Source organism: Muscardinus avellanarius (assembly GCF_963383645.1).
Source record: "Muscardinus avellanarius genome assembly, chromosome: X".
Taxonomy (NCBI): domain Eukaryota; kingdom Metazoa; phylum Chordata; class Mammalia; order Rodentia; family Gliridae; genus Muscardinus; species Muscardinus avellanarius.
The window spans coordinates 15,760,124-15,784,920 of record NC_137792.1 but is presented as its reverse complement, the minus strand read 5'-3'; the positions used below and the strand labels follow the sequence as shown (position 1 = coordinate 15,784,920).

At 46.2% G+C, this 24,797-nt stretch overlaps 1 protein-coding gene across 2 annotated transcripts in view; it reads right to left on the bottom strand.

The window, feature by feature from the left end:
* Positions 1 to 15,311, bottom strand: part of SMS (spermine synthase) — a gene marked incomplete at both ends in the record, with an annotated part of 66,735 nt that extends 51,424 nt beyond the window's left edge. Inside the window, one exon of one of the 2 annotated variants that reach the window (XM_080718741.1) lies at positions 15,197 to 15,311. In XM_080718741.1, coding sequence (XP_080574867.1) covers positions 15,197 to 15,245 — 49 coding nt within the window. The remainder of the gene's footprint in view (positions 1 to 15,196) is intronic. The other variant, XM_080718740.1, reaches the window with a different exon arrangement.
* Positions 15,312 to 24,797: the final 9,486 nt, after the last annotated feature.

Here is a 24,797-nt window from a genome sequence, read left to right as displayed (position 1 = left end):
CGAATCAGCAAGAAACAGTGCCTGTAACCCCAGTACTTGAGAGGCTGGGACAGAAAGATCAGGTTCAAGTCCAGCTGGGGGTGTAGCTTGAAGGTAGAATAGCCCTGGGTGCCATCCCTAATATCAAAAAAAGACTCAAACCGCTAATTTATGTTCCCACTTCAAGAACTCAGGAAAAGAGAAAAATAAACCCTAAGCAAGAAGAAAAAATGAATAGCAGAAATCTATTAAATTGAAAACAGAAACGCTATAGGAAGCCAGGCATGATAATGCATGCCTGTAATCTCAGCACTTGGGAAGCAGAGATAGAAGGATCCCAAGTTTGCAGCAGGTCTCAGCAACTTGACAAAGCCCTCTGCAACTTAGTAAGACCATTTCAAAACATAAAATAGGTCTGGGGCTGTAGCTCAGAGGTAGAATACCTCTGGGTTCAATCCTCAGTACTATACAAACACACACACAGAAAAAGCTACAGGAAAAAATTAATGAAGCAAGCTAGACAGGATGGTGCACATCTGTAATCCCAGTAATTAGGATGGTGAGACAGGAGGGTCACAGGTTCCAGATCAGCCTTAACAGCTCAGTGAGACTTGCAGCAGCCTAGTGAGATCCTGTTTCAAAACATGATTTAAAAGAGCTGGGTATATAGCTCAGAGGTAGAATGCTCCTGGGTTCAATCCACAATATTACAAAAAAAAACACCTTTCTTTCAAAGGGCCAATAAAATGACAAATAGCAAGGTTGGCAAAAAGAAGAGACACAGATTGCCTACAGTAGGAAAAACACGTTACAGAGGGAACCCATAGGTACCAAAATGATACAGAAATACTACAAACAACCCTACACACACAAACTTGACAACTTATAAATGGATTGAGCCACTTATTCTAACACCACAAACTATCACAACTCAATAAGTATGAAAGAGACAATTTGAAAAGCCCTACAACTATAAAGGAACTAAATGTATAACTTAAGAACTCAAAAAAAAACAAAACAAAATTTAAAAAAAACTTGAGGCCCAGATGTTTTTGCTGAAGAACTCTCCCAAACATTTTTGTTGTGGTGATGGTACTGGAGATGGAACCCAGGGGGCCTTCTACCTCTAGGCTACATACCCAGCTCTATCTTATTCTTTTTATTAAGAAACAGTCCCTCCACTAAATTGCTGAGAGCCTCACTAAGTTGCTGAGGCTGACTTTGACCTGTGGTCCTCCTGTCTCAGCCTCCCAAGTACTGGGATTATGGCATGTGCCACCACACTAAGAATTAACAGCAATTCCTAATAACCTCTTTCAAAAAATAGAGGAGGGAAGGCCTATCAAGTTTCGAAAGCTGGTATTATGAAAATACCAAAACCAAACAAAGATAGTACCAAAACAGAAACCCTGCAGCTGGGCAGAGTGGTATACACCTGTAATCCCAGCAACTGAGGAGACTGAGGCAGGAGGATCACAAAGTTTGAGGCCAGCCTGGACAATGTAGTGAAAGCCATCTCAAAAAAACAAAAGGTCTGGGAATGTAGCTCAGTGGTAGAGTGGTAGAGCACACCTGGGTTCAATCCCCAGTACCACGGGGGAAAAAGAAAAAACAAAGCTGGCACGACAGCACACATCTGTAGCGCCAATCTGTAGCGCCACTACTTGGAAAACTGATACAGGATGATCACAAATTTGAGGCCAGCCTCAGCAATTTAACGAGATTTTCTCAAAATTAAAAAAATTCAAAAGGGCCAGGCGTGGTGGCGCACACTTGTAATCCCAGCATTCGGGAGGCTGAGACCGGAGAATCATGGTTCGCGGACAGCCTCAGCTACTTAGTAATGCCCTCTGCAACTTAGTGAGACCCTGTTTCAAAATAAAGATTAAAAAAATAGGGCAGGGGGTCTAGCTCAGAGGCCAAATGCCAGAGTTCCATCCCCAGACCCATAAAAAAAAATTTAAAGGGATGGGGAGGGGATATAGCTCAAAAATAGAACTCAGCCTGGTGTGGTGGGACACAACTGTAATCCCCATACTTGGGAGGCTGAGACAGGAGGATCCGCGTTTGTGGCCCACCTTAGCAACCCAGTAAGGCCCTCAACAACTTAGTGAGACTCAGTTTCAAAATAAAAAATAAGGCTAGGGGGGTGTAGTACCATTAAAAAAAAAAGAAGAAAGAATGCTCCTGAGTTCAACCCCCAATACGACAAAAAAAAGGACTAAGCCATCAGCCCCGCACATTAAAGCAGTTCTCTTCTAGTAAAAGAATTACAAAGTTGAATTCACTCTTTATATTGTCTACTCCTTTTTTAAAAACTATGTTAAAAAACACAAATGCACTGAACAGCTCCTAAAATCTGTTTAAGAAATGCTAGATTGTTTATTCAAAGAAAAAAATTGCAGAACTCCACTAACAATTTTTTTTTCTGCAGAACTTGGGTTGAACCCAGGGACATTCCACTTCCAAGCTATACCCCCAGCCCTATTTTTTAATTCTTTATTTTGAAATAGTTGTGGAGAGCCTCACTAAGTAGCTGAATGTGCTACTTAGTGGCTGCGAATCTGTGATCCTCCTGTTTCAAGCCTCGCAAGTACTGGGATGACAAGTGTGCATCACCACACCTGGCTTCCCCTAACAATTTAACAGTCACAAAATGCTATTTGGGGGGAGGGGCGATAATAGAGATTGAACCCAGAAGCATTCTAATCCTGAGCCCAGCCCTATTTTATTTTTAACTTTGAAATAGGGTCTCACTAAGTTTCTGAGACTGACCTCTCAAACTTGTGGTCCTCTTCTCAGCCTCCCAAATACTTAGGAACATGCCAGTTCACAAAATGCTTTGGTAAGAAACCATATCAGTGGGCTGGGGAGGTAGCTCAGCGGTAGAGCACTTGCTTAGTGTGAAGGAGGTACTGGGTACAATTCCTAGCTCAGCCAAAAAAAAGTCCTATCATATTCTCCCACCTCATCCCAAAGGGAGTTGATGGTAAACTCTTTCTCCCCTCTAACACCAAAGCCACCTGCTCCAAACTGGGCAAACCCCACTTAGGAACACCAAATATTTGTTGTGCAGACCTTTCTCAAAACCCCAGGACTGGGCCACTTAGCTTCAGAATTATACAGTTCAAAGATTCAATGTTAAACCCAATTCATAAAAAGCCATGACTACCACTTCCCAAAGTGTGATCCAAAGCACGGATCCTGAAATACGAAAAAGGGCTGCTTGTTGAACCAAGTTTGAAAAACATTCTATATTCATCTCTACGCTCCAAGTCTGGTAATCTGGAATACCTGTAACAGTCTTGTTTAACCACTATGATCTGCAATCCTACTAAGAGACAGAATTAAGCATTACACATAACAATGTCCTAGATATTGCTTGGGATTCTCTCACTGGAGAAATTCCCATTCTAGGGAAAAACATAGTAACGTAACACAAACATCTAAGTGATACCTTAAAAGTCAAAGTGTCCTTTAAAATTCTGCTTCCAGCCAGGTGTGGTGGCGCACACTGTAATCCCGGTACTTGAGAGGCTGAGACAGTAGGACCATAGGTTCGTGGTCAGTCTCAGCAACTTAGAGACCCTGTTCCAAAATAAAAAGAATAAAATAGGGTTTTGGGTGTAACTCAGAGGTAGAATGCCCCTGGGTTCCATCCCTAGTACCACAAAAATAAAATAGGGCTGGGGTTGTAGCCCAGAGACAAAATACCCCTGGATTCAATCCCCAGTACCAGCACAAAAAAATACATATTCTGCTTCGTCTTCAAATAAAACAGATCACCCTTCGGATCCTAAGCCAAACCATCATTCCTCACCTTTTCTCTTGCCAGAACTTTTCAAATCTTTCAGTAAGTTAAATTCACACCTCTTTATAACAGAGCATCTTTTAATTTTTTTATTTTTATGTGGATCATACTGAAAATGACATACATTCAGACAATGCTTGGTGCCATCCCCCTCCCAAAAATCTTTCAGTAAATTAAATTCGCACCTCTTGATAACAGAACATCTTTATCCATAGGAACAATTTCAAAGTACTCGGCCCTAAGTCTTGCAATTACTCATAAGTATTTTATAGATCATTTGACACTCTTCCAAACACTTTATTGGCCATCCCACCCAGTAACACAGTGTGTGGGATTCTGGAATCATTAGCATCTTCATGGACAGGGAGGAATTAAAACTACCCAAAGTCAAGTCAACGCAAGAATCTAGAACACGCTACTGGCACTTACCAGCTCCTTATCAATTCAGGCCTTAGCACATAAATGCATTCGATCACTACCTCGGTGGCTCCTGGCAGAACAGAGGTGACAGCATCAATTTACTCAAAGCCAGGCCCACCACACCTTAGGGCTTCGAGCCGTTTTTCCTGGGATCTGGAAAGGTGCCTAGTTGTAAGGGTTTAAAAGAGCATTTGTGCAAGGTTTACATACTTGGTTTGCAGATTCAATTGAAGAGGTTTCCAAACTTTTCAAAAGAACTAAGCCTATAATTAAACAACCATGAAATGGTGGTTGAAGCCGCAACGCACACCAGGCGGCTTGGGTTACAACTGCAACGATATGGTGTTGAGTTAAAATGCCGGGAATATGCACTAGCTTCAAAAACTAAATAGTAAGAGCATTACTGAACACATTTTAAATGGGTATAGCTGGGCGTGGTGGCGCACGCTTGTAATCCCTGCGCTTGGGAGGCAGAGACAGGAGGATCGCGCAGGTTCGAAGCCAGCCGCGCGCGCTGGCTTATGAGACCGTTTCCAAATAAAAAAGTATAAAAAATAGGTCTGGGAGTGTAGCCCGGAAGTAGAAGGGCTTCCAGGAACCCCAGTACCACCAAAAAAAAATAAAAAATAAAAAATAAATGGGTATAAAGCTGGGCATGGTGGTATATGCTTGTACTCCTAGCATTTGGGAGGCTTAGACAGGAGGACCATGGTTCGCGGACAGCCTCAGCTACTCAGTGAGACCCTTTGCAACTCAGTGAGACCCTATTTCAAAATAAAGAATAAATAGGGCTGGGGATGTAGCTCAGAGATAGAATACCCCTGGGTAACATCCCCAGTACCACATAAGAAAGAGAGGGGGGGAGAGAAAGAAAGAAAGAGAGAAAGAAAGAAAGACAGACAGACAGACTGGGGTTAAGCTCAGAGGTAAAATCCTATAGGGTTGTCTCCAGTACTGATACACATACACAACATGTGCAAGTGTGCCAGGTATGGTGACACCCACCTGTAATCCCAGTGTCTTGGAGTCTGAGACAAGAGAGTCATAGGTTCAAAAGCAGATTCAGCAACTTAGTGAGATGCTCAATAAACTAGCGAGACCTTGTTCCAAAACAAAAAATTAAAATGGGCTGGGAGTATAACTCAGCGGTAGAATACTGGGTTCAATCCCCGATAAGACACACTCACGCATGTGGACACAGAAGACAAACTGTCTACCAGTTACTCATTTGGAAACTGCTTTACTTAATGGCTCAGGTGGGGCCTCAGATTACTTGAAAAAGCATCTCTGCCCTATCAGCAAAGACAGGGCATGGGAGACACTGCCAGGGCCTTGCTGTAGAGTTAACATCCTCGGGTATGCAGTACTTAGGAGGCTGAGACAGGAGGATGCAGGCTCAATGCCAACTTCAGCAACTTAGTGAAGTCCTCCACAGCTGAGTGAGATCCTGTTTCAAAATAATAAAAAAAAAATCAAATACAGCTGGGAGTATAACCCAGAGTTAGAATGTTCCTGGGTTCCATACCCAGTACCACAAAAAGGTGGCCTTCACAAAGCATTTTAGAAAAAAGAGCCAACCAAAGCCAGGCTTGGTGGCGCACGCTTGTAATCCCAGCATTTGGGAGGCTGAGACTGGAGGATCGTGGTTTGCGGACAGCCTCAGCTAGTGAGGCCCTCTGCAACTCAGTGAGACCCGGTTTCAAAATAAAAAGAATAAAAAATAGGGCAGGGGCTGTAGCTCAGAGGTCAAATGCCCCTGGGTTCCATCCCCAGACCCGCAAAAAAAAAAAAAAAAAAAAGAGCCAACCACCCAATGAGCCCTAGAAGAGGCTGCTTGATAAAAAGCACAAACTGATTTCACCATATGCTACCTCTATGGATTTAAAGAAATGGGTATAATATCGGAACAATACTCTACATAGAATTACTATGGTTTATACAATTGTTTGACGGTGAACCTGCAAAATAAATTCCCAGCACTGGCTAATTTTGCAGACTGGAGTCATCAGGAGCATGATCATGCAATTAAGAATCTTTGCCAGGCGTGGTGGCGCACGCTTGTAATCCCCACGCTTGGGAGGCTGAGACAGGAGGATCACACAGGTTCGAAGCCAGTCCCAGCTACTTAGTGAGGCTCTCGGCAACTTAGTGAGACCCTGTTTCCAAATAAAATAGAAAATAGGTCTGGGAATATAGCTTGGAGGTAGGACGCCTCTGGGTTCCACCCCACAAAAAAAAAAAAAAAAAAAAGAATCTTCACAGGGGCTGGGACATAGTTCTATGGCAAAGTACTCACCTTGCATGGGCAACACCCTGGGGTTTGATCCTCAGTATCAAAAAAAGACATCCCTACCCCAAAAAGAATCTTTGATAGAGTTTGGGAAAAGAAAGCTTGATTTAAAAAAAAATCACAATAAGCTGGGCGTGGTAGTGCACATTTGTAATCCCAGTACTTGGGAGTCTGAGACAGGAAGATAACAGGTTCTCCACCAGCCTCAGCACTTAATAAGGCCCTTGGCAACTTAGTGAGACCCTTTTTCAAAATAAAGAATAAGCCAGGCATGGTGGCGCACACTTGCAATCCCAGCATTTAGGAGGCTGAGACAGGAGGATCACAGTTGGCAGCCAGCCCCAGCTACTTAGTGAGGCCCTCTGCAACTCAGTGAGACTGTTTCAAAATAAAGAATAAAAAAATTGAGCTAAGGATGTAGCTTGGAGGTAAAATACCCCTGGGCTCAACCCCAGTACCACAAAAGAAAAGAAAAGAAAAGAAAAGAAAAGAAAAGAAAAGAAAAGAAAGAAAGAAAGAAAGAGAATTTAAAAAAAAAAAAATGGCTGGAGGTATAGCACATAGGTAAAATGCCCCTGGTTCCATCCCCAGTACCTCAAAAAAAATTTTTTTTTTGCTAGCACACAATGAGAGCATGTATTGGGGAGGAGGAAGAACCTGGTAGAAATGGATTTTCAATATGTTGATGTGGAGTTTGGACTTTATCTGTAGGCAATGGGGTCCCATGAGAGGGTTTCAAAATGAGAAAAGGGGCAAGAATCATGTTGAGTTCCTGATGATGGAGCCTTCCCGAAAACACTGAGACAAGTGGGAAGCTATGGCCAAGAAAACAGAGGAGCAATTAATTTAAGAGCATTCAGCAGGGAGAAATCAACAGCACTTAGCCAGGCATGGTGGCATACATCTGTAATTCTAGGGCGGTCTCAGCAATTTTTTTTTTGTGTGTGTGTGTGATACTGGGGATGGAGCCCAGGAGCCTTCTACCACCGAGCTACACCCCCAGCCCGATTTTTTATTCGGTATTTTGCAGTACTGGGGATGGAATCCTTTGGAACAGGGTCTCACTGAGTTGCAGAGGTCCTCACAAAGTAGCTGAGGCTGTCCATGAACCCCGATCCTCCTGGTCTCAGCCTCCCAAATACTGAGATTACAAGCGTGCGCCACCACGCCTGGCTCAGTCTCAGCAATTTAAAAGGCCCTGAGCAACTTGATGAGACTGTTCAAAATAAAAAGGGCTGCGGGCATAGCTCAGAGGTAGAACGTCCCTAGGGCCAGGCGTGGTGGAACATTGGGAGGCTGAGACGGGAGGATTGTGGTTCAGACAGCCTCATCTACTTTGTAGCTGAGGCCCTTTGCAACTCAGTGAGACCCTGTTTCAAAATAAAGAATAAAAAATAGGGCTGGGGGTGTAGCTCACAGGTAGAAAGCCTCTGGGATCCATCCGCAGTACGGCAATAATTTAAGAAAAAGAATGTCCCTGGGTTCAATCCCCAGTACCAAAATATATATATGCACACATACATACATGAAAGTAAAAAGGGCTATGAGTATAACTCAGAGGTAGAATGCCCCTGGGTTCAACCCCTGGTACCAAAAATAAACAAATTCCTGGAATTCATTCCCTGTACCAGACTATGATTCACCCAATCTAGAGTGGGGCCCGAGCTGGCATTTCCCACTGACTCATCAGGCCCCAAGACACCAATGTTAAAGCTACAGTGCGCACACACACACCTGGGTGTTTTTGACAATGGAGGGCAAATTATAATGGATGAAGAGATAAGGCGAGTAGTGAAGGAGTGTGGTGAACACTGCACTACTGAACAAGAAAAGCTAAACGCAATCAAATAGACCAGCTAGGTTTTAATTTAGACAGAGCTATTTAAAACACGCAAAGAAGGTATGCTCCCACCAGAAAGCAGCCCACCAAATATACAAGAGAATGGGAGCTGGCCTGATGAACTGAAGGTTCAGGAGTCAGGGTGGGAGGGTCATCTCCAGCAAGCTGCTGGGCAGGTAGGAAGTGTGGACCAAATCTTGGGCTCCTAACACACTAGGGGAAAATAGGAGCCAGGCGTGCTAGTGCACAACTGTAATCCTGGTACCTGGGGGCTGAGACAGGAGGATAACAGATTCTCCAAGCTACACCCCTAACCATTTTTATTTATTTATTTATTTATTTATTTATTTATTTATTATTTTTATTTTTATTTTTGGTGGTACTGGGGGTGGAACCCAGAGGCTTTCTACCTGTCGGCTATACTCCCAGACCTAGTTTATATTTTATTTGGAAACAGGGTCTCACTAAGTTGCTGAAAGCCTCACTAAGTAGCTGAAGCTGGCTTCCAACCTGTGTGATCCTCCTGTCTCAGCCTCCCAAGCCCGGGGATTACAAGCGTGCACCACCATGCCCGGCTATTTTTTTTTAATTTTGAAACACGAAGTTGCTGAAGCTGGCCTCAGACCTGCAGTCAGTCCTGTCTCAGCCTCCCAAGTACTAGGACTCTAGGTGTGCACCCCCATTCCCACCTAAGACAAAACTTTCAAAATGCAAAATCCCCAAATGTGTGGGATAATAATGTGATTCTTTATTAACATATGAAATAACATGATGTAGCAACAGGGCGGATAACTTACATCATTTTAAAGTAGAACTGAGCAAAAGCAGTATTTCGGCTATAGTGGTTTCATTGGTGATAATAGCCAGGAGTTGTTGATAATTGCATAGTTTTTGGTCTCCAAGAGTTAAGTGGAGAAAATGCTCAATAAGGACACACATTTTTTCCACCCAAGTTCAGACACCCCTGATGGAATCTACTGGCTCCCTGGGAGTCCTCCCCCTCCCCTCACAACAAAGCCTGCTCCATTCACGTGTGTGCGCGCGCGTGTGTGTGTGTGTGTGTGTGTGTGTGTGTGTTTACTGGGGACTGAAGCCAAGGCCATTTTACCTCTGAGCTATACCCCAGCCCTTTTTCATTTTTTGTTTGGAAACCGGGTCTCACTGAGTTGCTGAAAGTCTAAGTTGTGATCCTCCCCTCTCAGCCTCCCAAGAGCTAGAATTACAGGCATGCCCCTCTGCGCCTGGTCCTCCCCTGACGGCTGGGAAAGAGAAACCCATCTTTACTGTAACATAAATTTGGTCCATTTACTTATTAATTTATTTATTTATTCTTGTACTAGGGATGGAACCCTAGGAGCATTCTACCTCCAAACATCCAAACTATACCCTAGAACCTTCTTTTTTAGTTTTTTTGTTTTTTGGGGTTTTTTTTTTGGTGGTACTAGGGGTAGAACTCAGGGGCTTTTCTACCTCCAGGCTATACTCCCAGACCTATTTCTATTTTCTTTGGAAACAGGGTCTCACTAAGTTGCTGAGAGCCTCACTAAGAACCTGAGGCTGGCTTCGAACCTGTGCGATCCTCCTGTCTCAGCCTCCCAAGCGCAGGGATTAAAAGTGTGCGCCACCACGCCCAGCTACTATTTGTTTTGAAACAGAGTCTCCCTAGGTGATGAGAGTCTCACAACTGCTGAGGCTGTCCTTGAACCTTCAATCCTCCTATCTCAGCCTCCCAAGCATGGGGATTACAAGCGTGCAATACTTTGGCCAGCTAAATTTGGTCCACTTAAATCAGAACTTTAGGTTAACCTCATCAATCTACAGACACTCTGCTTCAAGAAAAGAATAAAAATTAGGACTGGGGATGTAGCTTTGAGACCGAATGTCCCTGGGTTCAATCGCTAGTACCACAAAAAATAGATAATAAAAATAAATATTATCAGCACTTACCAAACATTTACCATGTAGTAGAGATCCGTCCAGTATACAAACCCTCTGCCTTCAAAGACATGCCCAGGAAGAAAAATGGACAAAGCAAGCAAGACTGCTAGGCTTTTCTAGAGCTAACTAGCCACCTTGAAACTGTCTGCTCCAAAGGGCACCTTACTTTTGCAAACCCAGCACCCTAGTGGGCACAGGGGATCAGAACAAAAAAATGTGTTATGTACTAACCCAGAAATGCCGCAACTATAAAAAGATGGGAGGAAGGTTTTCTGTTGTTGTTAAGTCAGGCTGAAAAATTGCAAAATGTTCTCTGGGCTCAAGAGTCCTCAGAGCCCATTACTTCACTTACAAGAGGACCAAAGATGAGATTTTCTTAAGCAAAACTAATTTTCTGGGTTACCTCATTGGCCAGAACATGCAACGGCACCACCAGGCCAGCCGACCATTGCTCTTGGTGGTCTGGTGTGTACTGGGCACTAGCTGGCTTGCATCCTACCTGCGTTATATAGAATCCCAACATAATAGCTTCACTAAGTGGTTTAAGTTTAATTCCACTAAAATCACATCATGGAACTGCAGCATTAGGAAGGATTACTGACAAATGGGGGAAGGGGGAGAACATGAATCCAGGCTCCACAGGCATTTGACTCACCCTTGAGTCACATCCAATACTCACATGCCAAGAGTGATGCCTTTTGACTCATTATCATCAATTAAAATAAATGTTTTTGGAGACCTCACACATGGATTTCTCACCAAGTACCCCTTACTGAAAAGGAAAGAATTTAGAAGATTCTGGGCTGGCCAGATCCCCTGATTTTCCAAATGTGGATTCCAAAAGAAGGATAACATGAAGTGCCGGGGGTGGGAGTCAGAGTTTTCCTCCCAGAACAGTTTTTCTTAGGACTCAAGATCTGACATCAATCTATATGTATATACACTCCCCCAAGGTATTATTTATTTCCTAGAATTTTCTTCACCTTGCCATCAAAGCTTTCTTATCTTTGATTAATAACAGACTGGAAATTAAAATATTAACAGCTAATGTTTGATCTTTCCCTCCAAGGGCCTTCTACCCTGCTTTACACGTGCAGCACACACCCCTTTATCCTCAGTCTTTTTTACTTTACTTTCTTCACATTTACTTCGTGTGTGTGTGTGTGTGCGCGCGTGTGTGTCTGTCTGTCTGTTTTACTGGAGATTGAATCCAGGGTCATTCTACTTCCAAGCTATACCCCCAGCCTCTTTGTTTCTTTTTATTTTTATTTAGTTGTTTTTTTTTTTTTTGGTACTGGGGATGGAACCCAGGGATATTCTACCTCCAAGCTACACTCTCAGCCCTATTTTTTAGTCTTTTTATTTCTTGAAACAGGATCTGAGTTGCAAAGTGCCTCGCTAAGTAGCTGAGGCTGTCTGCGAACCACAATCCTCCGGTCTCAGCCTCCTGAATGCTGGGATTACAAGCATGTGCTAACACACCCGGCCTTTTTTCTTTTTATTTCTGAAACAGAGTCTAGCTAAGTTGCTGAGGCTGGTCTCAGACCTGCAATCCTCCCGTCTCACCCTCCCAAGTACTGGAATTACAGGCGTGTGCCACCACGCCCAGTTTACACAAGTGTATTTCAATGCCATATCCACACTTGCCAACTTAGAACATGCCAGTTTCTTTCCTCTTCCCTTCCAATTTGTGCATCCATGGTTCCCCTCTCCGGCCAACACCAACTCAAAGTGCTGATATTTTTTCTCTTTTTCCCTTGATCCGGGTAAGTGAAGGGTTTCCCCCCCCCCCTCTTACACAAGGACAGGGCAGACAGGAAAGTGGCCTGCTGAGAAGCCAGCATTCCAGAAAGTAACACCTGAATTAAGCTGACCTAGGAGGTTTAAGTCCAGTGAAGACAAAGTGCAGGCTTCAGACCTCATGCTGAGATCAGTCTCCCTGAAGCCCAGAAGAAAATCCATGCTGGACAATTATGGGTGAGTGTTCCCTTGGTGCTTACACCAAGGACACTTCTCAAAATCCCCTTTACCAGCTGGGTGACCTTGATCCACTTACAATTTCTCAGCACAACTTCACCTCACCACTAAATGGGGTATGCTAGAACCTCTATTAACCATTCAGCCATAAAGAGGGCAGGGTGATTCTCAGCAAAATCTTAGCTACCTCAAGCCCCCCCAACTCCACAACCCAAACACCATTTTCTCTCCAGATTTTCCCCAGCATCCTCACCTAAGAAACCTGGGAGCCAGGCATGGCAGTACACACTTGTAATCCCAGTACTTGGGAGGCTGAGACAGGAGGATTGCAGGTCTGAAATCACCCTCAGAAAGACCTTTTTTTTTTTTTTTTTTTGGCGTGGTACTGAGGATGGAACACAGAGGCATTCTTCCTTTGAGCTATACCCCCAGCCCTATTTTTTAGTCTTTTTTTCTTCTGAAACAGAGTCTTGCTGAGTTGCAAAGGGCCTCGATAAGTAGCTGAGGCTGTCTGCAAACCACCACGACCCTCCTGTCTCAGCCTCCCTAATGTTGGGATTACAAGAGTGTGTGCCACCACACTGGTCTAGCAAGACCCTTTTTGAGAAAAAGAGCCTGGTGTGGTGGAGAGAGTGGGCCCTCTGGAGGCTTAGTAGATAGTCTCAGCTACTTGGTGATGCCCTTGACAAATTAGTGATAACTTGCGTGGGGGCGCAGGCTTGTAATCCTCGCACTTGGGAGGTGGAGACAGGAGAATCACACAGGTTCAAAGCTAGCCACGTGTGCTGGCTTAAGAGACCCTGTTTCCAAATAAAAATATAAAAATAGGTCTGGGAGTGTAGCCCGGAGGTAGAAGGGCTTCCAGGAACACCAGTACCACAGAAAAAAAAAAAAAATAGGGCTGGAGATGTAGCTTGGAGGTAGAATCCCCCTGGGTTCCATCCCCAGTACTGCAAAGAAAGAAAGAAAGAAAGAAAGAAAGAAAGAAAGAAAGAAAGAAAGAAAGAAAGAGAAGCAAAAGCTCCTGAAATTTAGTGAGACCCTGTTTCAAAATAAAGAATAAAAAAATAGGACTGGGGAGTGTAGCCCAGAGGTAGAATACCTCTGGGTTCAATCCCCAGTATCGGAAAGAAAGAAAGAAAGAAAGAAAGAAAGAAAGAGAAAGAAAGAAAGAAAGAACGAAAGCTTCTGCAACTTAGTGAGACCCTGTTTCAAAATAAAGAATAAAAAAATAAGGCTGGGGAGTGTAGCCCAGAGGTAGAATACCTCTGGATTCAATCCCCAGTATCAGAAAGAAAGAAAGAAAGAAAGAAAGAAAGAAAGAAAGAAAGAAAGAAAGAAAGAAAGAAAGAGCGAGCTAGGGGGGGGGTGTAGCTCAGTGGTAGAATGCCCCTGGGCTCAATCTCCAGTACCAAAATAAAAGAAAAAATAACTCTGGGAATTAAAAGTTGCTCTATTTTCTCCGAGTCACAGTTCACAGCTAGTTTATTAACATTAAAAGCCTTATGAGTTGTGCAGTGTCCCTTTTTTATGTATACAAAAGTTGATGTCAAAAAGGTTGTGAGATAAGCCGGTGCTGTGGCCCACATGCCTGAAATCCCAGTACTTGGGAGGCTGAGACTGAAGGATAGCAGGCTAGAGGCCAGCACCGTGGTACAATGAGACCTTGTTTCAAAAAAAATTTTTTTAAAGGGAACTATAGCTGGGGATGTATATCAGAGGTAGAGTACCCACCCCGTTCTCAACCCCCACTGCCACAAAAAAAAGCAACAAAAAGCCCGGGGAGGTTGAGAGATAAACCCAAAGGTCATTATAAAGAGCCTATCAGAAACAGTAGACTCAAGAGGCGCGGTGGCGCATGGTTTTAATCCCAGCATTTGGGAGGCTGAGACCGGAGGATCGCGGTTTGAGGACAGTCTTGGCTACTTAGCGAGGAGGCCCTTTGCAATTCAGTGAGACCCTGTTTCAAAGTAAAGAACAAAAATTACGGCTCGGGTGTAGCTCGGAGGTAGAATGCTCCTGGGTTCCATCTCCAGTACCGGGGGGAAAAAAAAAAAAAAAACAGTAGAGACTCACAAAGTAGGGATCTTTTTTATTCGATCTCGTGCCCTCTAAAATCCTTTAGGTCGGAGGGAGAAAATGCAAAGTGAACCCCCAAAGTTCAGAAAGAAAGTCAATGGTCAAAAACAGTAACAGAAAAGACTGCTCCATCCAACTGGAGAAAATAGCGAAGACGCCAGGTATGGGCGACACACGCCAAGTCCAGGAAGTGCGGCTGCAAGCGTGCAGCCGTCCCCGGCTTAAAGGCCACCAGAGAAAGAGCAGGCAGCCCCAAGCCCCCACCCCACCGCCGCCCCCACCTCAGAGGCGCCCGAAGGAGAGCAGCCCGCCGGCGCCGTTCCCGCTCCCCGGCTCCCGCGCGGCCGGCTCGCCCTTCCAGCCTCCGCGATGCCGTTGGGGGCGTTCTAATTCCCGCGCCTGGACCTCCTGCCCCCACCCCCAGTAATAGAATCGCTTCCTTCTCCGCGGCCCCCGGCTGCCGATCCTGCCGGCGCTGCGTGGCCGCGCTCGCGCCCCGCGAGGGGGGCCCCCGCCCCCCGGGGGGAAACGTGCCCGCCGCGGGCCCGGGCAAAGGTGGCGCCGGCGGCCTCGCGCCGCGCACGCCCCCCGCCCGGCCGCCGCGCTCCCGCGCCCCGCTCCGCCAGGGGGTCCCCAGGACCCCGGGGGGCGCGGGGGCCCGGCCGGGGCCCGGAAGGCGGCCCCGCAGGGCCCCGCACTGCGGCCGGGACGGAGCGCGGCGGGCGCAGGGGCGCGGCCTCCGCCGCCGCCGGTGCACGAGGCGCCGCAGCCCGGGACGCCGCGCGGGCCGCCCGCATTGTTCGGCGCGCTGGGCGGCGGGGGCGGCCGCGCCGGGCCGGCAGGTGGGGGCCGGCGCCCTCACCTTTGGCGCCGAGCATGAAGTCGAGCGTGCTGTGCCGTGCTGCTGCCATAGTGCGGCGAGGCCCTGGGCCATGCCTGGGGGAGGCGGCCGCGGGAGACTGGGGGCCGCGCGGCGCGTCGGGCTCGGCCGGCGGGGAGCGCGCGGCGCCGGGGGAGGCCGAGAGGAGGAGGTGGGCGGGGCGCCGAGCCTCCCGGGCCGCGGGGGCGGGGCGGGGGCGGGGCCGCGCCGCGGGGGCGGGAGGGGGGCCGCGGGGCCGCCTCCAGCCCCGAACCTACGGCGCGGGGTGTGCGGCCCCGCTAATGGTGGAAACGTGGGCGCCCCGCTCCCTGGCGTGCGTCACCCATGGCCGCGCCCTTCGCGGAGGCTGGGGCCGGCCGGCGCTCCCGCCATCCGTTAGGTCACCTTAGGTTTAAACAGCGCAGCAAGACTTCCGGGGGGGGGGCACCCCGCTGACTTCCCCACCCATCCTCCCCACCACCACCACACCTCCACCAGCCGCCAAGGCCCCTTATTTCTCGGCCAAGTCAAGAAAATGAAATGCTAGGATCCATCCCTGTGGCCTAAAAGTATAGCTTGCCTTTCTCTTCTTAAAATGCTAGAGGTAAACCCATTCTGTTTACTAATAGTAGTGAAGGTCTGCTTTGCATTTGAGGACAGAATAGAAAGCTCTTAGCATTTAACTAATCTACATTTTCACACAAAAATAGGAAGGAGGGAAAAACAAGGAAGGCGGGAGCATTGGTGCTAAAGGTTGGCCTGGGAAATTGCAGATTGGGAAGCTCCTCCTCCGGCAGGACTCCGCCATTGCTGGTGCCTATATTTATGGCAATAGACCTTTTGCGGTGGACTTATTTCTAACATGGAGGTTATGGCTGATGTTTGGCAAAATGAGGGCAGAGAAAGCAGAAGTGTTGGACTAAACCCTCCTTTATTGCACTGACAATATCCCTGAGCGACTACATCCACCGTCATCCTGCAGGCTCCGGTGCCTCTCAGGGCCATAGGAATTGCTGTAATAACTGCTAGCCAAAATCGACATCCATTAACTCCTGTACCCCCAAAGGAGAACCTGGATATTAAACTCATCACATCCGCGGTGGCCGTTTCACTGAGTCCTTGGGCCTATAAGAAGACGGTTCTTCACAAGTATTCTTCCCCAGCTCATCCTCTGTTAAGACCCCAGGGCCCTTTTCAACACTCGTGTTAATTTTTTTCCATGGCCACCCATGTGTTGCACTGTGTTTTCTTTCCTTCTGTGGAGCAAAGATCCTCAATTCTGTTGGGTATCCTGCACTCTCATGCTCAGTCCCTCTATGTCAGCCTCTTGAGTTCCTGTCTTTCCTCTGGAGACAGGTCACCAGAATGCAGGTGTCCTTATCCTGTAGGTTGCTAGGGCAGGAAGAAAGGTTTTTTGTTTTTGTTTTTGTTTTTTGAGGTACTGGGGATGGAACCCAGGAGCATTCTACCTCAGAGCTACACCCCAGCACTATTTTTTATTCTTTGTTTTGAAACAGTGTCTTGCTAAGTTGCAAAAGGCCTCACTAAGAAGTAGCTGAGACTGTCCAGAACCACAATCCTTCTATCTCAGCCTCCCAAATGCTAGGATTACAAGCATGCGCCACCATGCCCGGCTTTATCCTTTATTTTGAAAAAGGGTCTCACTAAGTTGCAAGGGCCTCACTAAGTAGCTGAGGCTGGACCCAAACCTGCAATCCTCCCATCTCAGACTCACAAATGCTGGGATTACAAGCATGTACCACCACACCCACACCCGGCTCCTTTTTTTTTTTTTTTTTAATTTTCTGTACTGAGGATTGAACCCAGAGACATTCTACCTCAGAGCTACACCCCAAACCCTTTTTAAATTTATTTTGAAACAGGCTCTCACTAAGTTACTGAGGCTGACTTCAAACATGTGATCCTCCTGTTTCAGCCTCCCAAATACTGGGATTACAGACAGGCACTACTACACTGGGCTTCCCCAGACCTTAGAGGTGCCTCTTCCCACCCAGCACCAGGGTGGACCACATGCTCAAAAGGGCAGGGCACTGGACTTCATTATTTACTGTAGCCATCTTACAGTTCTTAAGAATTTTTGAAGCTGGGCATGGTGATACATGCTTGTTAGACCAGCATTTGGGAGGCTGAGAATTGAGGATTGCAGTTCGAGGACAGCCTCAGCTACCTAGTTAGGCCCTTTGCAGTTCAGTGAGACTGGGTTTCAAAATGAAGAATTAAAAACAGGGCTAGAGGTGTAGCTCGGGAGGTAGAATGCCCCTGAATTCCATCCCTAGAACCTCAAAAAGAAGGAGGAGGAGGAGGAGAAGAATTTTTGAACACAGGGTTTCCTGTTTTCATTTTGCACAGGACCTGAAAATCATGCAACTGGTCCTGCTGAGCAGCTGGTATCAGGCAGTGCAGGCAACCTCGGGGTTGAATCCCAATCCCTGGCCCTCAAGCCTCCCCATCACTCCCGCGAGATGCAAAATACAGAGATGGAAGCCTTAAGATGCTTTGCCGTTAACTAATAAGCCATTTGAAAAGTTAAGTTTTAGTCAGACACGGTGGCGCACACTTGTAATCCCAGCATATGAGAGGCTGAGACAAGAGGATCGCGGACAGCCTCAGCTACTTGGTGAGGCCTTTTGCAACTCAGTGAGATCCTGTTTCAAAATATAGAATAAAAATAGGCCTGGGGATGTAGACTGGAGGTAGAATGCCCCTGGGTTCCATCCTCAGTACCACACATGCACAAACACACACAAAGTGGAGTTTTAGTTAGACTCAGAAGGACCTGCTTGCAATCCCAGTACTTGAGAACAATTTAAGGAGTGCCCAGCAACCTAGTGGAACTCTGTTTTTTTGTTTTGTTTTTTGTTTTTATTTTTTGTCATGCTGGTGATTGAACCCAGGGACATTCTACCTCTGAGCTACAACCCCAGGCCTATTTTTTTTTAAGTTTTAATTTGAAACAGCATCTCTCTAGGTTGAGGAGAGTCTCACTACTTGCAGAAGCTGTCCCCGAACCCGCAATCCTCCTGTCTTAGCCTCCCAAGTACTGAGATTATAGGCAAGCGCCACCACGATGGGCTTGTGAGACCCTGTTCCAAAACAAAAGAGCTGGGGATGTACCTCAGAGCTAGAATGTTCCTGTGTTCAATCCGCAGTACCCCCCAAAAAAGAACAAAAAAGAGGGATGGACCTCAAGATGGAATCAGCATTGTTGGGGGCACGACAGAGGTTACTGCAAGGATGCTGCCAACACATGCCCTTAGTGGTATAATCCTTGGCAAGACTGTTAACGCCATGACATGGACAGGAATCAAAGGCTCGAGGCCTCTTTAAACAACTCTGCCTGGACTGTGAGGACTCATTTGAAATCTGGAACATGTTCTTATTGCCTGACTTTTACAATCGAGGCCCCCGGGCTTCAAGGTCTATTTCAAGACTAATAATCATTTTGTTTGTGGTAACTGTGTTACAGTCGATCCGTTAAAGGCTACTGCACAGCCGCAGTCGCATCAGAGGATTCAGCAGCGCATCCTGCAAGCAAAGACAGAGGACACAGTTGCCCTGATCCAACTGAAGCCTGCATTCTGGAAACAACCTCCTCATCGACACCATTTTGCCAGCAAGGAAAATGTGGCTATCATGAACTCATGTCCTCTGACCCGCCTTCACCTGCTCCTGGTCAAAAGGAAGAAATGAAAAAGTGAACCTGGCTTGGTCGTCAGGATCTGTGGAGGTGCTCACAGCTGGGCCCGGGTGTGGTGACAGAGACTAAGACCCAAGGATCACAGGTTCAAGGCCAATCTGAGCAATTTAGCAAGGTCCTCAGCAACTTAGCAAAATCATGTATCAAAAAAAAAAAAAAAAAAAAGAGCCCGGTGTGGTGGCGTAATCCCAGCACTTGGGAGAATGAGACAGGAGGCTCACACAGGTTTGAAGCCAGCCTCAGCTACTTAGTGAGACCCTGTTTCCAAATAAAGTATAAAATAGGTCTGGGAGTATAGCCCGGAGGTAGAAAAGCCCCTGGTTTCCACCCCCAATACCACCAAAATAAAAAATAATAATAAAGAAAGAAAAGAAAAAGAACTGGGAGTGTAACTCAGAGTTAGAATACTCTTGGGTTCAATGAGTCAATCTCCAGTAACAACAACAACAAAAAGACACCCAATCATAGAAGGACCCTGGCAGCATTCAATCCACAGCAACGCCCACTCCAGTGAAGGCTTCCCCAAACACATGCAAATCCTCTAATTCACCCTTCTTTTCTCTCTCTCTCTCTTCTCTCTCTTCCCTCTCTCCTCTCTCTCCTCTCTCCTCTCTCCCTCTCCCTGTCTGTGTCTCTCTGTTTCTCTCTTATGTCTTCTCCCTACAAGGAGAAGAGAAGTCAGCTTGTCTAACTCCAAGTGTATTCCTGAAATGTGTGCCAGGAAGGCAGTGACAATAGAGACAATCAGATGACATCAAAGCTAAAAAGCAAGCAAAACATGAGGATGTACGCCTGTAACCCCAGTACTTGGGAGGCTGAGACAGGAGGATCACAGGTTTGAGGACAGCCTCAGCAGGTAATGAAATTCTCATCAACATATCAAGACTCAGTTTCAAAATAAAAATTTTTAAAAAGGGCTAGCGCTATAGCGCAGAGGTACATTGCTCCTGAGTTCAATCCTCAGTAACACACACACACACACACACACACACACACACACACACCCCTAGAAACCATAGGTGAGTTGCTTAACAAAATGCTACTTAGTGTTAGGTATTACTCCTATCCTAAAACTTGCTTTCTTTCTTTTTTTTTTTTTTTGGTGGTACTGGGGTTCCTGGAAGCCCTTCTACCTCTGGGCTACACTCCCCACGGGCTACACTCCCAGACCTATTTTTTACTTTATGTGGAAACAGGGTCTCTTAAGCCAGCACGATCCTCCTGTCTCCGCCTCCCAAGCACGGGATGACAAGCGCGCCCACCACGCCTGGCGTAAAACTTGCTTTCAAGTGGGCGCACTTACCTGCTTATTAGCCTTCAGGCCAAGTTGGACAGCAGCAGCAGAGTTGTTTTTTAATTTTTTGTTTGTTTGTTTTGGTGTTGCTAGGGATTGAACTTATGGACGTTCTACTTCCTAGCTACACCTCCAGCCCTATTTTTATTATTTCTTAAATTTTTAAACAGGGTCTAACTTAGTTGCTATGGCTGGCTTTGAACCTGTGATCCTCCTGTCTCAGGCACCAAAGTACAGGGATAATAGGCCTGTACCACCACGCCTGGCCAATTTTTTTTTTTCTTACTGGGGATACAACCCAGAGGCATAGCAACAGAGTTTTAATTTTTTATTTATTTGTCTGTTTATTTATTTATTTATTGCAGTACTGGAGCTAAACCCAGATGCAACTCTCACTGAGTTGCAAAGAGCCTCACTAAGTAACTGAGGCTGTCCTCAAACTGCGATCCTCCTGTCTCAGCCTCCCAAAAGCTGGGATGACAAGTGTGCACTACCACGCCCGGCTAGCAACAGAGTTTTTATAAACCCAGAGAAAGCCAGGCATGGTGGCACATGCTTATCATCCCAGTACTTGGGAGGCTGAGATAGGAGGATTTGGGGTTCATGGCCAGCCTCAGCTACTTAGGCCCTCCACAACATAGCAAGACCCTGTTTCCAAATAGAAGAATAAAATCAGGTGGGGGGGGGGGTGAAGCTTGGAGGTAGAAATGCTCCTAGTTCCATCCCCAGTACCGTGAAATAAACAAACCCAGAGGAAGCGGCATACTGCCCTACACAGAAACTACCTATTGGGAAGAATAAGGTCAAAGAACAGAGTGCCCTTTGATAAAAAGGAGAAGGCAACCAGGTTCACAACCAACCTCAGCTACTTAGTGAGACCCTGTTTCAAAATAAAGACTAAAAAATAGGGCTGGGGATGTAGCTTGGAGGTAGAATGTCCCTGGGTTCCATCCCCAGTACCACAAAAACATTTTTTTTAATAAAAATAAAAAGGAGAAGGCGATGGCGACGATGGCGGCAAGGGAGAGGAAGCTTTGGTTACTGGAAACACCCACAGGCTTTAGGCCACCGAGGCCGCGGCTCTGCTGCGGTCCCAAGCCGTCCTGGTCAAGGGGGGGTGGGAAGGCGGCGGGAGAGCAGCCCCTAGCAGCTGCCCTGCCCATCAAAACTAGTGGGCTCCCGTTTGGCTGTTTGGGATTTTGCTTTTTTACCATTTCACTCGGGACCCTACGAGACATTCCCCCTCCCCGCCTCCTGTGTGCAGCTGTGGTGAAATCACTTCCTCTCTTAAGAACTTGGCATTAGCTATGAGGGCTAGAATGGCTGACAAAAGTCCAGATCACTCCCACCACCACCCCCATTTTTCCAGATGAATGTGGGACTCGCCCAGCTATGGGAACACTACAGTACTTTAATTTTTTATTAAAAAGTATGTAACTAGCTGGGCATGGTGGCGCACGCTTGTAATCCCAGCATTTGGGAGGCTGGGATGGGAGGACCGCTGTTCGCAGACAGCCTCAGCTACTTAGTGAGGCCCTCTGCAACTCAGTGAGACCCAGTTTCAAAATAAAGAATAAAAAATAGGGCTGGGCTGGGCTGTGTTGCTCGGAGGTAGAAAGCCCCTGGGTTCCACCCCTAGTACCAAAAAAAAAAAAAAAAAAAAAAGCAAAAAAAAATTGTAAAATATGTTGCTCCCAGTACCTGGGAGTCTGAGACAGGAGGATTGCAGATTTGAGAACAGCCTCAGCAACGTAGTGAGACGCTCAGCAACCTAGCAAGACCTTGTTTCAAAATAAAAAAATAAATCAAAAGGGCCGGAGTGTAGCTTGGAGATAGAATGTCCCTGGATTCAATTCCCAGTACCACCAAAACAGAAGTGAATAAATAAAAACCCAGGAGGTTCCCATGTAAAGCTAACGGTGGCACTGCCCGTTCCAAGAGCAGTTAGTACCACAGTAGACACAGCACCATGTTCGGAAGGATGGCTATAATAAATATGAAACCTAGAAAATCACAGCATAAGAATGTGGAAAAATTGGAACGTTTGTACTTTGCTAGTGGAAATAAAAAATGGTGCAGCTGCTGGGAAAACAGCTCGGTTATTTGCCAAAGGTGGCAGAGAATTACGTGAGTTGGCTGGGCTGAGGCTCGGGGCAGAGCACTTGCCTAGCACGTTTAAGGTTCTTGGCTCCTTGGCAAGGTGGCCCATGCCTGTCATCCCAGCAAGTCGGGAAGTCGAGGCAGGAAGATGGCAAGTTTGAGGCCAGCCTGGGCAATTTAGCCATACCCTGTCTCAAAATAAAAATTAAGCCGGGCGTGGTGGTGCACCCTTGTAATCCCAGCATTCGGGAGGCTGAGACGGGAGGATCGCGGTTCATGGCCAGCCTCAGCTACTTAGTGAGGCCCTCTGCAACTTAGTGAGACCCTGTTTGAAAATAAAGAATAAAAAACAGGGCAGGGGGTGTAGCGTGGAGGTTGAATGCTCCTGGGTTCCACGCCCAGACCCGCAAAATAAACAAATAAATAAAATAAAGTAAAACATAAAAGTGCTGTGGGTGTAGTTAAGTGGTAGAACGCGCCTGGGTTGGATTCCTAGTACAAAACCAAAACAAAACACCTCCAAATGAAAAAAGAATGAGAAAATTACTATATGATTGAAAATAGGTGTTCAAAATTATAAATGTAGCCAGGCATGGTGGCATACACTTGTGATCCCAGTACTCTGAAGACTAAGACAGAAGGATCCCAGGTTCAAGACCAGCCTCAGCAACTTGGCAAGAACCTATTTAAATATAAAAAAATAAAAATCGGGCTGGGGGTGTACGTCAGAGGTACAGAACGCCCGAGTTCAATCCTCGGTACTACAAAAAACAAAATAAAACAAAAAAGCCTTCCTAGCCAGACACGGTGACACACCTGCAATCCCAGTAGAGTGGCGGCTGAGACAGAAGGTTCAAGGCCAGCCTCCACAACTTAGCGAGACCTTCAACAATCTAGTGAGGCCCTGTTTCAAAGTAAAGAATAAACAGGGCTGGGAATGCAATTAGGAGGTAGAATGCCTGGGTTCGATCCCCAGCATCCCCATAACAACGACAAAAAGCAGCCTCTAAGTCGAGCCTCGAGTGTCACAGGCATTGTGTACAGTGAAGCGAGTGCTCAGCCAAGTGACCTCCCAAGTCAGTGATTCTTCACATCAACTAAAAGCAAGTAATTAAAATCAAACTAGAGGGTGTTTTAGGTTTTCCCTGGCCGTATCTGACTGGCTTCTGGTGAGCGTCACGTGGGGTTGAAAATCAGAAGAACACCGGTTGTGGTGACCACACTTGTAACGCCAGTACTTGGGAGGCTGAAACAGGAGGATCCCTCTCAACAACTTAGTGAGACCCTGTTTCAACATAAAAACTAAAACCAGACTGGGGGTGTAAGTCAGAGGTAGAATGTCCGTGGGTTCAGTGTGGTAAGTGTGGGCACGCCAATTCTCTTGCCACATCTGGAGCTTCGCAATGCCTGGGACCTCATGGCACCTGGATTCTTGTGATATCTCCACTTCTAGCTTCCATGATTCCGCCTCCTCTCCCCACTGCGGGGTCACATGGAGGGACCTGACCTATCAATTCTTGTGTTAAAAAAATTGTGTGTGTGTGTGTGTGTGTGCGCGCGCACGTACATGCGTGGCATTGGGAACTGAACAGGGAAGGCGATATCTTCCTGAGCTCTACCTCAGTCCCCTTTTTATTTTATTTTGAGTCAGGGCCTGGCTAAGGTACTCAGGCTGCCTTTGTGATCCTCCTGCCTCAGGCCCCTAAGTCCCTAGGATTATAGGCATACACTATTGTGAGTGGCAAAAATCCCCAGAGGAAAGGCCTCTCACAGTGGAGCCCTGGGGTTGAAGCCAGGTTCAGGGCACACACATGTAACCCAGTCCTTGGAAGGCTGAAACCAGAGGACCACGGTTTTATTTGTGTGTGGGGGTGGGTCTAGAGATGGAACCCAGGGGCATTCTACCTCTAAGCTATACCCCCTGCCCAATTTTTATTCTTTCTTTCTTTCTTTCTTTTTTAGAACAAGTGACATTATCTTTATTTGCAAATGGCACAATGATCTTTATGCTTTATACCAAATGATTAACAAAAACAGTAATAGTAATAATAAAAATAGATCTGTAAGGTAATCAGATATTTAAAGAACATTTAAAGCAGTTTTTATAGATGCTAACAATACCAGTTTAAAAATATAAGGGCAACAGCTCAGATTTCATTAGCAATGCAAATATAAAATAACGTTAATAGAAATTATGCAGGATATATGTGGAAAAAGTGACAGTGACCAATTGGGAGAAACAAATAAATAAATTTTGAATAAATGGAAGGCACAACATACTCCTGGTTAAGGACACTCAATGTTATAAAGATGTCATTTTCCTCCCAAATTAATTTATATTCTAAATCTAATTTTATTCTACAATTTATTCCTGGGGGTGGGTGTCTTGAAATCTGATGAGGTGCTTGTAGTTTTATTCTTTATTTTGAAACAGGATTTCTCTAAGTTGAGGAGGGCCTCACTAAGTAGCTGAGGCTGTCTACAAACCATGA